Source organism: Thunnus maccoyii, chromosome 10 (genome assembly GCF_910596095.1).
Source record: "Thunnus maccoyii chromosome 10, fThuMac1.1, whole genome shotgun sequence".
Lineage (NCBI taxonomy): Eukaryota > Metazoa > Chordata > Actinopteri > Scombriformes > Scombridae > Thunnus > Thunnus maccoyii.
Genome location: NC_056542.1, coordinates 15,941,926 through 15,955,057, shown reverse-complemented (window position 1 = coordinate 15,955,057; position 13,132 = coordinate 15,941,926). Strand labels below are relative to the sequence as shown.

General features: G+C 38.2%; 3 protein-coding genes across 3 annotated transcripts; all 3 read left to right on the top strand.

Moving 5' to 3' along the window:
- The first annotated feature begins 23 nt into the window (after nt 1–23).
- On the top strand, nt 24–1,497 carry s100a10b (S100 calcium binding protein A10b). Its single transcript, XM_042424964.1, has 3 exons — nt 24–132; nt 973–1,127; nt 1,248–1,497. Exons 2-3 carry the CDS (start codon nt 990–992, stop codon nt 1,404–1,406), a joined length of 297 nt encoding a protein of 98 aa, XP_042280898.1. The 5' UTR covers nt 24–132; nt 973–989; the 3' UTR covers nt 1,407–1,497.
- Nucleotides 1,498–6,325: 4,828 nt separating this feature from the next.
- LOC121906227 (protein S100-A6-like) lies at nt 6,326–7,523 on the top strand. Its single transcript, XM_042424963.1, has 3 exons — nt 6,326–6,428; nt 6,788–6,936; nt 7,057–7,523. Exons 2-3 carry the CDS (start codon nt 6,796–6,798, stop codon nt 7,237–7,239), a joined length of 324 nt encoding a protein of 107 aa, XP_042280897.1. The 5' UTR covers nt 6,326–6,428; nt 6,788–6,795; the 3' UTR covers nt 7,240–7,523.
- Nucleotides 7,524–12,040: 4,517 nt separating this feature from the next.
- LOC121905433 (protein S100-A6-like) lies at nt 12,041–12,456 on the top strand. Its single transcript, XM_042423656.1, has 2 exons — nt 12,041–12,181; nt 12,295–12,456. The coding sequence occupies exons 1-2, from the start codon at nt 12,041–12,043 to the stop codon at nt 12,454–12,456; spliced, it is 303 nt and encodes a 100-aa protein (XP_042279590.1).
- Nucleotides 12,457–13,132: the final 676 nt, after the last annotated feature.

Sequence of the window (13,132 nt, the reverse complement as noted above, 5' to 3'; positions counted from 1 at the left end):
CCTCTGTATCCCTCCCTCTCCCTCCCTTCTTATTGGGCGTTGCCTTGCTGACTATATATTGCTGAATAAACTTTCAGTGAGCCCCCACACTCGTCACCGAACCACATCCTACACATTTCTGCTCATTTTCTGGTAAGTTCGTTATGATCATTTCGACGCCTGTTTCTCTGATTTCGTTGTTTTCTCGCGTTCTTTTTTAAAACAAAGTTGCTGAAGTTGTTGAAAAAAGTGTATTACTTATTATGAAGAGTAAAGATCGCTCATCTCAGTTGCTTCAAGCAGCTTTAAACTTGTAGGCTACACGGGAAAGCTGCTTTTTCGCACTTTAGGTTTAGTCTGTAAAATGTTGAACATGTTTTATTGTGTGGGCTCTGGCGTTGTTGGTGCATTACGTCAGGCTTTCATCCTTTCTGACAAGTAGCGGCTGGCCCTCTGTTAAGTTATTTCACTCTTCTTGTCTTTAATTCCTGTACATCCATGTTCTCTGAAGCTCGAGAGGAAAAAGCAGTTGGAAGGGAGGAAAAGCAGATGGAAAGGAAACACAGAGGCATAGTGGGAGTCTTGAGATAAGGACTTCAGTTTGTGCCAGAAACTGATGTCTAATATCCAAAGAATTTGCTTTGAGTGCCAGTAAAACCAACACCCACATCCTCACCTAGTGATGTTAGTTTTGGATGAAGTAGCCCACTGCCTCATCGCTGCGTTTCCCTAATATGGGATTGCAGCCATGTTGAATGTCTGTTAAAAGCTAAAATGATACATTTTACAGAAGTATAATTGAAAATCTGTTGTAACTTGATGGTCCAGATGCAGATTGAGGTTTAAATGGCCTACTTCCTGTATTGTTGGATAGTTATTTGTATGTAAAAGCTTATTCTGCAAAGTAACAACAGCTGTCACATTTCGGTAGTGAGGCAAAATGTTTGTGTTTTTAATGAAATTTACTTATAGACTTGTCTTTCCTCCTTTCAGCACCTCTTTCTGCAGCAATGACTGACTTGGAGAAATGCATGGAGTCACTGATTGTGATATTCCACCGCTATGCTGATGAAGACGGTGATGGAAAGACCTTGACCAAAAAGGAACTGAAAAAACTGGTTGAGAAGGAGCTACCCACCTTCCTGAAAGTAAGCATCTTCAAATCTAATCTCTTAACCTGAGTGCTGATTTATGTACAGATGTGTAACTTATTGCTCTTACTGTAACTTCACACCCTGAATTTGTCTCTCTTGCTAATGTTCTTTCAGACTCAGAATAACCCCAAAACTGTGGACCATATCCTGAAGGATCTGGACCAAAACAAAGATGATAAGTTGGACTTTGAAGAGTTTCTTCCCCTCGTCGCTGGTCTTTCAATGGCCTGTGAGAAGTGTTACATGCTCCATCAAAAGAAGGGCAAGAAGTGAAAGGGAAATAAAAATGTTGATTTTTTTTATAAGAAAATTTTGTAGCACAAATGTATGCCAGACTAACAAGTAAAAACAACCTTTGACAAGATTTCACCTTCTGTTTGTCTGATTACTCTTGTATACTAAAACTATTTTAATTTCTTGAGTAAGCCACCTTCTGGTTGCATTGTTATAGTTTCAGTTGATCTGTGCCATCTATCTCTTGAACACATAGGACCATTTCAGTCAAAAGAAGCTGCCAATGCCAGACAAATACCTCTGACATTCTGAGGATGTTGATGACTACACATCAGATACACGACATATGACCCATCAATCTTCCTTGACTGTTCAGTTGAGGCAGCAGTTTTTATACACAACTTAAATGGTTCAATATGGGAATGTGCTGGTATCAGATGTGTGTGTGCTCCAACCTGAGTGCTTCACACATGCCTCTTTGTTATGAGTTTATGAGGTAGGGCTATGCCAGACAAGCATGTTTATAAGTGCTTATAATATTTGCTGGGGTTTTCTTGTTTTTTTCTTGTGTTTTTTTTTTTGGAAATGGTATTGTTTCGGTCAATGTCCTCCTTCAGCTTAGCTGCCAAACTGCTCATTCCTTTGTGTTTTCAACTCATTTGCACAACATTCTTCTGCTATCTCACACAAGGCAGCCCACAGATGTAGGCAGGAACAAATTACTGAATATAAAGTAGCTAAATCAAGGTGAAAGTGCAGCAAAAGACATGGGTGACTGATGATCAGATTTTTACAAGTCCTATATACTGTAAGGCTATATATGGGAGTTATTTGAAGATAGCAAGTGACTCTGTGACTCCTTTTATTATTCCAAAGCATTAGGGTAGTAAGAGCAAAAACACTTTGTCTTTTCAACCTGATTCTTGGCATTTGCAAGCAGATGTTAGAAATCTTGCTATGAACAGAAGACACACCTACTCTAAAGGGATCAGCCAAGCCTATAATGCTGTAAAAGTTATTAAAAAAAACATTTAAAATCAGTGCCAAATATAATGGGTTGTCAGTTTGGCCATTAGGCTGCTGGTGTGTTAAATAAACTTATTTCTCAGCAGACATTTGGACTCTCACAGGTGTTACTAATAACATTAAGGATGGCTCCATTCTATTCAAGTGTCCCAGTAAGTCATGACAATGTGACAGTTGTGACAGCTGACAAGCACAATACAGGACCCTGAAACTGAAGCAGCTAAATGGAATTCAGTCATCACTAATTTTACATGTGACATGCCAAAATGCCTAATGGAAGAAGTTATCAAAAATGCAGTCCATGATAACTGTTAGACATACAATGCAGAAAGTGTGCTGGGCTTGTAAGGCTGAAAAAACATGCAGATGTATGTTAGCATAACAACTTGAAGGACACTTCTGAGGTTACTAAATCAACGTATTAATTCATGCAGGATAACAAAATAACAGAGCACACCACAGCAGGTCAGCTGAGCAGGTGAGGAAATTGAGTGACAGTACCAGTGACAACAGAGTATTGCCTACTTGACAAACAAGAGGCAAACCAGTCAAAGGCAGTCCTTGTTAGCACTGCTAAAACCCAAAAACAACAGTGTCAAATGCTGCACAGGTCAGTCACTCTGATAACAGAACACGTGCCAACAGGATCTTACATTAAACAACATTCACTAGCAAGAACCACGCCACAACGATATGTCGTTTAAAGGTTTAATGGAATACAGGAGTTATTGAATGTTGTGAAAAGATGAATGGATGTAGGTGAGGTAGAGGGAGATGTCATCTGTTAGGCTGGTCTGGGAGAATGTATTGAAGACCGGGCGGAGGGAGACTCAGTGTGGGGGTTCCGTCTCAGGCATATATATCCACCCGAGCTGATCGCTGGCCCCCAGACAGTGCCTAGAATGAGACATGAGAGAGATATGCACTGGATTGAATAGGAAGGAAGGGCTCAAGGGATGAGGGGATGAAGGGATGAGGGTAGGGATAAGGAAGGAGGATGGAATGATGAAGGGAAGGGGAGCGTGGGTCGAGAAATCTGAGACAAACAGGGTAGGATGGGTTGACCCGGTATAAGTAGGCTTGGCAGGTGATTAGAGGTGTGGTTGAGGCGTGGTTCTGCTCCCAAACCTAAGTTAACAGGTTAACTACATTCATTTTAAACAGTTAAAAAGAAAGCCAGCTTCAGTGCTGGATCTTAAACAAAAGCACAACTGGGATACTGAAACCAGAGAAAACATAAATGTGGTGATTTGGTCCTAATAGTGGGAGGCAATGTATTGTCTTTAATTCACCACCAGATGTCATCAAAGTCCTAAAAGTCATTTAGGCAGTCTGGTGGCTCACCCAGCATTCCTCTTACTGCTTCTTTCCATTTCCGGTCTCTAAGGGAGGACAGACTTTGTTTTGTAATATTAATGTTGAAGGGTACATTTTTAAAAAAAAGTTTGTTATTTCCCCACACAGACCATCAATTGAAAGTGGGTTATAGATGAGAAATATTGTGTCACAGGGTCTGGTGCAGATATTACGCATTACTCCCTGGCTAATTATATAAATCTGTTGTTGATGCCAGTGCAGAAGACATGACCTTCCTGTTTTGTATTTTAAATGTATTAGTTTCTTCAAGAGGTGAATGATGTATTTTCTGAGCTGACCTTTTCACACACTGTAAGCCTACCTATGGATATAATTACTTGGAAAATATACATCACACTGAACAGGACAATAGGAATAATGCATTTTGAAAAACCAGTGACCAACACCCATAATTTAACAAATTTTCAACATACTTCAACATAATTCTTTCCATTGTGGTGTGACTCATGGTATGTATGTCACAAAGTTGTTCTGCTACTTTTAGGCAGTAATTGTTTCTCTTGAAGAGGTGGTGACTTACCTCTTTACTTTTCTGGTGGATTATTACAGTATACTGATTATGAAAAGAGAACATAGCCACAGCAGCATGCAGATTTTACATTACATTAAAGCACTGAATATATTTTCTTAAATAACTGTACAAACATTAACTTCTGAGGACGAATGGCAAACAAATATTGAGAAGGAAGTTTAAAGCTATATCTATTCAGTAAGTAACCTTTTTAAATACAGTGTGAATGTCCATGGTGCAGACCACTGTAGACGTACAGAACCTCTCCAGCAGTGAAACTATACCCAATACCTGCTGGCAGAGTGTGGAAGGATGAACTTTTTTTGTAATTAATGCCACATGATCCTTCGTCTCTATTTTCCTTTCCTCCCCTGCAAGGAGAATCTGATAGTGTTCAATAAGTGAAAGTAATATGGGCTACCTGAAGAGAGGCTGGTGCTGGATAGTTTGAACTGACCTATAAAAGGGACTTGGCAGGGGGGCAAATGAAAGGAATAGAAGAAGAAAATGCTGCCTTTCAGCAGGCTTGGAAAAGAGGGTGGAAAATAGTGGTTGAGTTACATAACAGACCAGCAGGATGAATGGGAGTGACTCAAACATGTTCAAACACACAGTCAACACACTGACTGTGTCAACTTTGAGAGTTATTTGCAGCAGACTTGTAACTAGTGTTGAATTTATAGTACGATATTCCAAAATACACATAAGATTAAGTGTAAAGTATTCAACTTGTTTCCACTGGGATCCTAGATGGTTATGTCGCAGCACTGATGGCAGAAGCACATGAAACTATTCAGGAACCACAAAGAAACATGCATTCAAGTGTATTTAAAAGATAGGTTCACAATTTTTCATGGTAATCTTAAAATAATAGTCCATATGTGCATTTACAGAGTTTTTAATTGTTGAAATCATTCCTCCTGACCATTAAAAGATCCCTCCCTAATGCACTTTCAATGTAAGTGATGCAGGGGAAGTATATGAGGCTTCAGCAGTCTGATTTAGTCAAATGTCTTCCAAAGTTACAGTCTTTTTAGTACAAAATTCCCTCTTTTTGTTTCCCTGGACAGCGTTTCCCTGTTGAGCTGCAGTGGAGGGATTGCAACAAAAAGACAGAATTTTGTAGTAAGAAGTCTGTAACTCTGGAGAATGTTTTCTGTATTTGACTCATTTAGATTGCTGAAGACTCATATAAGCTTCAGATAAACTTTGGAATACATCTCTGCACGAAACGAGGGCTGTGGATTTAGAAAGCACAATGTGAAAGTGATCTTCAAATGGCCAGTATGAACATTACAGCTAGAGAGATCTGTGTCAATGTTCATATGTGCAATTGACTGTTGTTTTATGACTTAAAAAATTGTAAACCTATCCTTTAACATCAATCCAACAAGGAAATACAGTATAAAAAGTCTAACATTGACTGAAACACTTGTTATATTTCTAAACTGTACACAAGAGGTTTTAAAATAAAAAAATCAGCTTGAAAGAATTGCAAATAAGACATTAAATATAACCTTTTTAATTAATATAGAACATAAACAAAAGTCTTGTGCAATCATGTTGCAAACAAGTCACATGCAGACATAGAAACATATCAACAAAAACATGCACACCCAGATATACGCACTCATGGCTGAAACTCACCATTTTGGGTTGGGCTGAACTCTACTGACTGTAACTTTCCATTTACTCTGACATATATTTTCCCTAGCAGGCTAACACTGAGCAGCTCTTCTGCGAAGAGAGAGGTTTCCCCGCCTTTATGATCTCTTCCATCTGTTCACACATCAATGCACACACACACACACACACACACACACACACGTGCATGGAAGCAATGTTGGCATTCAGTTTTCTCTATACGACACAAGCATAAAGAAATATTTTTACAATATGGCGAGACAAGACTGTCGTAGCTTGTTTGGGTGGAGTGGGGCGCATTTCCAAGGCATGAATCACTGCTGGTGTGTGTGTGTAGTTCTATTAATGACTCTGTGACTCTGTGTGTGTGTGTGTTTGTGTGTGTGTGTCAGACAGTGTGCGCCTACTCTTTAAGAGGAGGCTTTCCCCCCAGTCTGATATCAGTCTCACCTGGGACAGCTGGTGACACGGACGTGATCTCTCCTTATCCGGTGAACTCTAAGGTGAGTACTGATGAAAAGCAAGATATGGAGGGAGGGAGTTTAGCAGCATTTAATTCAGATACTGAGCATGAATGAATGCAAGAGAGAATGAAAGATGTGATGGAAATGACAGAATGTTGTTTGTAAGCTACCAGTATTATTATTAATCTAAAAGTTGCGTCATTTCATGGCACTTACTGTAGCTTTAACGAATGCTACTTGCTCTGAGCATTTGTCAACCACCTTATAGTGTTGATTTTAAACTTTGTTAGCTCCTTCTTGTGAGCATTAGCAACGTATACTGCATATTTAATTTACAAATGCTGTTTAACCAAGTTTGACTAGATTCTGTTAATCCTGTAATACTTTTTCTCCCTCAGCTACAGCTATGGCTCGTCTGGAACAGGTCATCACAAATATTGTGGATATATTTCTGGAGTATGCTGATGATGAAGGCAAGAAACGCAAATTAAACAAGGATGAGTTCAAGATGGTGTTGGAGAAAGAAATACAAAGCGCTGAGTTAAAAGTGAGAGACTCAACACATTCACTTTACATGCACATCTATGTATAACAGGCGCAAGTTATCCTGTGTTTTATTCACCATTCATTCATGTGCATTTTAACTGTGAGAAAACATATTTTCCAGGGGAAAATCAATGCTAATGACATTGAGGAGGCCATGGAGATGCTGGATAAGAACCACGATGGCGAGGTCAACTTCAAAGAGTTCTGTAGGTGTGTCTCTGTCCTGGCCAAATGTTACTACGACAGCAAGACAGGCAAAGGTGGCAAGAAAGGCAAGGGCAAGGAAGGTGAACAAGAAGCCTAAAGATCAACTGCAAACACTTAAAGTGTTTGTACAACCATAATGTATTTAAAAATATTTTATACATATTGCATGTACGTACAGTATATATCATATCTGAGACTGCATACTTTGACAACAGATGCTACTGGCAACAGGATATTTGCATATCCGTTATGAAGCTCAAGCTGTGTTTTAAACAAGCATGCAAAATGAGGTTTTTCTTTGTCTTTGTTTTCTGTATTTTGGTTTACAAAGACGTCTCCATTCAATAGTGGTGTTAAATTAATAAAAACTACAAAGTTTGATTTGTTTTGCGCTTCTTTGTATGTTAATTGCAATCACTGGATGTGTAGTTGCTTGCTATTTGATGCCATTATTATTGGGGAAGGAAACAAGCATGGGCTCATCAAACATTCAACAGACATCACTCACTATGTGCTTTGGTGCAGATATCACTGTCAGCAGTTCTTGAATGGAAATGTCACTTCTATTACTTCCAGTCTTGTAGTCCCCCACAAGTAAAAACTTGATGATACTGGCTGATATCAGATTCTTCTCATATCATTAAAGTCATTGCCTCTCTCTTTGTCTACTCACTCTTCTCTCTCTCTCTCTTCCCATCTGTTGTGTGAATCCACCTATTTGTGGCTTTTTGCATCTATGTATGAATCTGCCAGTTCGAGCTGAACAAACAGAATCCACCTGATCTGATGTCTGTAAGCCGGTCAGTTGAATGTATGAATGGTTCAACCACAGTGTCTGTGATTGTGATTCTCTTGCCTCCTCTCCTCTTATCTCAGAGTCTTTTTTTAAAAACATGATGAAATTATCAACCCGTCAAAGCACAAGGGAATTATTGCTTAACCTGTATTATTTAAAAATACAGGAGGCAGTCATAAATTACCATGAAAAAGAGGCCTAGGTTTGTCATTGCCTACTTATTCCTTCAAAAGTTTAAATAGTTCTTCTCAGAGGATAAAGATTACAAGCAAATAATGCAAATGTGTCCACGTTATTTTTCTGATGACATAAAAAGTATCCATAATACAGATTTTATGTTAGATTTTACAAGCATTCATGTGGATTTTCCTCCTCTCCATAAAGTGTTAACTCACTCACATTCTGGCCTGTCTGGAAACAAACATATGTTTCTATTGGTTCTTTTTTGCCGTTCCTGCCTCCCTGTCAAGGACTTGTGATTGGCTGAAAGGGCTGTCTGTCGACTAAAGTGTGCAACTGCAGGCAATAACATCAAGAATTTTTTGTGGGAATGTCAGGGCAGGTTGAGCGTTGTATAAGAAGGGACAACAGCATCAAGCAGTACAGATAAAAAGAGGATGTAACCTTTACGATTCACTGTATGGTAAATCAGCTATTAACCAAACTTTAAAAAAGAAAAGAACTGTTAGCATAACTTGTGAATTTTTAAATCTGCATAATTCTGCATGGCTGACAATAAAATGTTAACTACTTATTTTTTGAAGTTTTTATGTTTATACATATGTCATATGTGTAGCTTCTACCTTTATTTGATTTTAAAACATCAAAGTGAATGACAAATGTTTCAGTTATACAATTCAGATGCACATGTGTATAGTGAGAAGAATATATTCTAAACTTGTGTCCAAACATTTGTACCTGTAAAAGTTTGTCTTAGTCGCATAATGTGATGTAACACTGCAGGAAATGTGATGTGAACACCATGTTCACCGCCTGAACTTATGTTACTGTATAGCTGCATTCTCCCTACTGCCTGCCAGGTGGAGCAAGTGTATCAAAAATACTGTCTTACTAGCATTACAAGCATTGTGTTTACAAATGCATCCTATTGTAAGTGAGAGTGTAAATGTACTGTTTTCATTCAAAGTTGGAATAGATTAACTTAAATCCCCTTCAGATATAAAATGTTTAACATATTTTCATGTAAACCTCTAACAATAAATTAAGTTAATAAGTGGTCTGCAAGAGTCCTCAAATCACTGGCTGCAGAAGTACAAAATTAAAAATGTGTGAACATAAATAATCCCTAATCCATCTTCCAGTCCACTGCGACATATCATAAATACTGAAGAGGAGAAGACACTACACCCAAGTAAATCAAGTGTATGAATGTTTTAGTACAGCATGTCTCTATGTCATTTGTAAAAACATGTAGACATTTTTAAACCTGCTGAGGTATACTTTATTAGTGACTACACCATGAGGGAAAGATCGCAAAAGTCATAAACATGTCACATCTTGTTTTGTACACACTAATGATGTTTTAATTAAAGTTCTGCAAGACAACAATGAGTGATTTTGCCGCCTTTGAAGTGATATGCAAACAGATCACCATCAAACACTTTTGGAGTCTAATGTTCTCATCAACAGGTTTTTTAACCTGCTTTTGTAACAATTAAATGTCACCACCAGACTCGACCACACCCCATGTGAAGAAAGAAACGACACCACTGCCTAAAACAGGAAACACCCTTCCCAGGTGTAATCGCTTGCATCTTAGCAGGAGAGTAAACTGTAGGTTCCCTCCCACCTTTGTTCTTTCTTTTTATTCCCATCCGTGTGTAATGTGCAACCAGTAAGGCAAACTTATCTGATTCATCAATTGTATCAACTTCATATTGGCTATGGCACATGTAAATTTCAAAGTTGAATAAAAGAGAACAATAAGGAAAAAGAAGGAAAGAAAAGGAGATGAAGGATCACAAAATAAAGTATTCAACTTTCACCGTATTGGTTCTTGATGAAGCAGCGTTGGTGGCAAAAGCAACCACACAGAGCAAGTAGAAACAACGATCCAAGTTAGAAACAAACCTTCAAAAATGTATTCCAATACTGCTATGAAACAAATCAAATACAACCTAAAATACATTACATACATGAATTTGCATTGATTTTTTTATTAGTTTATAAGGCACTGCATGGTCTTGCACCAGTCTGTCTTATCAGAAATGCTTTAATTAACCAGGAAGGCCTCTCAGATCCTCAGGTTCTTCTCTTTTAGCTGTTCCAAAAAGCAGAAGGAAAACCAGTAGTGATGCTGCTTTCAGCCATTACGCTCTGCTAGAGCTGCTGGAACAGAACTCCAGAGGATCTGAGAAGAACTGAAAAATGTCAATATATCAATTTTAAATTACTAAAAACCCATCTGTTAAAGTTTTTTTTTTTTTTAATTATATGGTTCTGATGTAATGCTTTTATTGTTCAGTTCATTTTTTCAATTAACATTTTATTGCTTTATTGTAATCAATTTATTTCATGTAGTGTTTTATAATTTTAAGATTTTATTTTAGCTTGTCTTTTATTGCTCGTATTGTTTTTTCTTATTTTCTTCATGATCTCTGCATTCTTTATTATTATTATATTTTATTGTCTTATTCAATTGATTATTTTAAAGTAGATTTTTTCTACCTACGATCTTTTTCTTTCTAATCCATTATAATCTTTTATCATTTATTTATTTTATTTACATTTTACAAGTCACCTTGTTTTAACCTTGGTATTTTACTTGGGTCTTAGCTTGCATTTGTCTCCTAATCCATATTTACAATCCTGTGTGTTTGTTAATCACTTGTAAAGCACCTTGAATTGCATTCAACTCATATGTGCTATTTGAATGAAGTTTGATCGACGATCAATTGATGATATACAGTAAGTGAACACTGGCTTACAGACTAAGACATAAGGCTTTTTTACATGACGGTGTTTAAAGTAGCAATCTTGTAATCAAAGTCTCATCTTTGCTCCTGTTTGCAAAACACTAAAAGTGAAATGTTGCCTGTCTCTCTCTCTCTCTCTCTCTCTCTCTCTCTCTCTCTCTCTCTCTCTCTCTTTCTCTCTCTCTCTCTCTGTGTGTGTGTGTGTGTGCCAGGGCGTAGCCTGCTTCTTGCCCAGAATAAGCACCTAATGATTGGATAAATAGAAAATGAAAAGTTTCCCATATAATTTAGAACTCTAGTGGAATTAAGATAGCACAGACTCGTCTGCATACACAGACACATTTATTACATACACACTCACACGCATGGCTTTGACTTAAAATCACCATTTTGGACTACTTACTGTAACTTTCCGTTCACTCTGACGTACTTTCTTTGCAATAGGCTACACCTTGCACCTTCTCAAAAAGATGAATGATCTACTCCAACTGTTCATTCATCAATGCACACACATACACACATGCACAATGTGTGAATATTTTCTTTATAGACAACACAAACATGAATCCACCAGCTGAGCAAGGACAAATGCATTATCTATACAGGATGGCTCAAAAAAGACTGGGGAAGCTGGTTTGTGAGGGAGTGGGCCACATTTCCAGTACATGAATCATGTGTACATATGTGTACGTATGTCAGACATCGTGTTCTGCTCTTATAAAAAGAGGCTTTACCCTCAGTGTGACATTCATCTGGAAGCGAGGTGGTGACACAGACGTGATCTCTCTTCACCTGGTGAACTCTAAGGTGAGTACTGATGGAAAGCAAGAGGGGGGGTTTGTGGTATAGCAGCAATATTCAGATACTGAGCATGAACGAGTGAAACAGAGCATGACACATGCAATAGCAATGACAAAATGTGGTCTGCAAAGTGGCGACATGTACCACAGCTTTGTTCTGGGCTACTGTAAACACAACAAGCTCTAAACATTTTCCATCCTCCTTTATGTGTTTAGTTTGGCCTTCTGATTTCATAGGCTTCACAATATAATGTCTGCAAAAATCTTGGTAACAACTCTATTTTCTGTTCGTCATGTATGTTTCAAAGACTCCTGTGCTTCTCTTTTAATTACTCCAAATCTGCTTTTTTTCATCCAGCTATAGCTATGGCTCGTCTGGAACAGGTCATTACATCCATTGTGGATATGTTTGTAGAGTACGCTGATGACAATGGCAAGAACCACAAGTTAAATAAAGATGAGTTCAAGATGCTGCTGGAGAAAGAAATTCAAAACCCTGAGATCAAAGTAAGAAACTGCACACTCAACACACTTTTATACATGACACACTCACTTATTCTGCTTCTCATTAAGCATTCACATGCATTTCATGCGGTTAACGGTGAGAATTTATTCTCCAGGCTGAAGTCAGTGCAGCTGACTTTGACAAGGTCATGGGGAGGCTGGATAAGAACCACGATGGCGAGGTGAACTTCAAAGAGTTCTGTAAAGGGGTGGCTTTCATGGCCATGTGCTACTACCGCAAGAAGACAAGCAAAGTGGAAGGTGAAGAGGAAGATTAAAAAGGTGAATGTCTATGACCCTCCCTTGAGGAGTTTCTAACATCATAATCTATTAAAACATGTACAAATGTCATATACTGTATGTACAGTATATACCTACATTGACAGCAGATGCTACAGAATGTGACATTCAATGTCTCCCTGTGTATTTGTCTTGAAAGTAGTGTCTGTTCAATACTGGCTAATAAATAAAAATTAAGTTGAATTTGATGTGGGCTTCTTTGTCTGTTTATGGCAATCACTGCATGTGTCATTGTTGTGGAAAGAAACAAGCATGGGCTTGACAAACATTCCCAACAAGTCCTAATCTGCTGTGTTCTCCAGCATGTATATAACTGTCAGTGTTTCCACAGATCAAGTCTTCTAAAGGTTATATTAAAGGATGGGTTCACATGTTTTCAGTCTATCTTAAAACAATAGTCAGGTGTCCATATGAACATTGAAACAGGTTTTGTTCACTGTAATCATCCCTCCTATTCATACTGACCATTACAAGATCACCTGCAAATGCACTTACAAACGGGTAACAAATTAAAGGAAAAACTGGTACACGTCTGAATACTTGACCCCTACAGCGAGGAATGACTCAGAACAACTTTGTATTGATTTGCAGAGACCCATCCCTCTATGGGGACAGTGGACCCAAACCATGCCAGCATAACAGAGCCATCAGATC

Coding starts and splice junctions, on each gene's coding strand:
- s100a10b (XM_042424964.1), top strand. CDS start 990: ATGACTGACTTGGAGAAATGCATGGAGTCACTGATTGTGATATTCCAC. Junction 1,128..1,247: donor AGCTACCCACCTTCCTGAAA/GTAAGCATCTTC, acceptor ATGTTCTTTCAG/ACTCAGAATAACCCCAAAAC.
- LOC121906227 (XM_042424963.1), top strand. CDS start 6,796: ATGGCTCGTCTGGAACAGGTCATCACAAATATTGTGGATATATTTCTG. Junction 6,937..7,056: donor TACAAAGCGCTGAGTTAAAA/GTGAGAGACTCA, acceptor CATATTTTCCAG/GGGAAAATCAATGCTAATGA.
- LOC121905433 (XM_042423656.1), top strand. CDS start 12,041: ATGGCTCGTCTGGAACAGGTCATTACATCCATTGTGGATATGTTTGTA. Junction 12,182..12,294: donor TTCAAAACCCTGAGATCAAA/GTAAGAAACTGC, acceptor TTTATTCTCCAG/GCTGAAGTCAGTGCAGCTGA.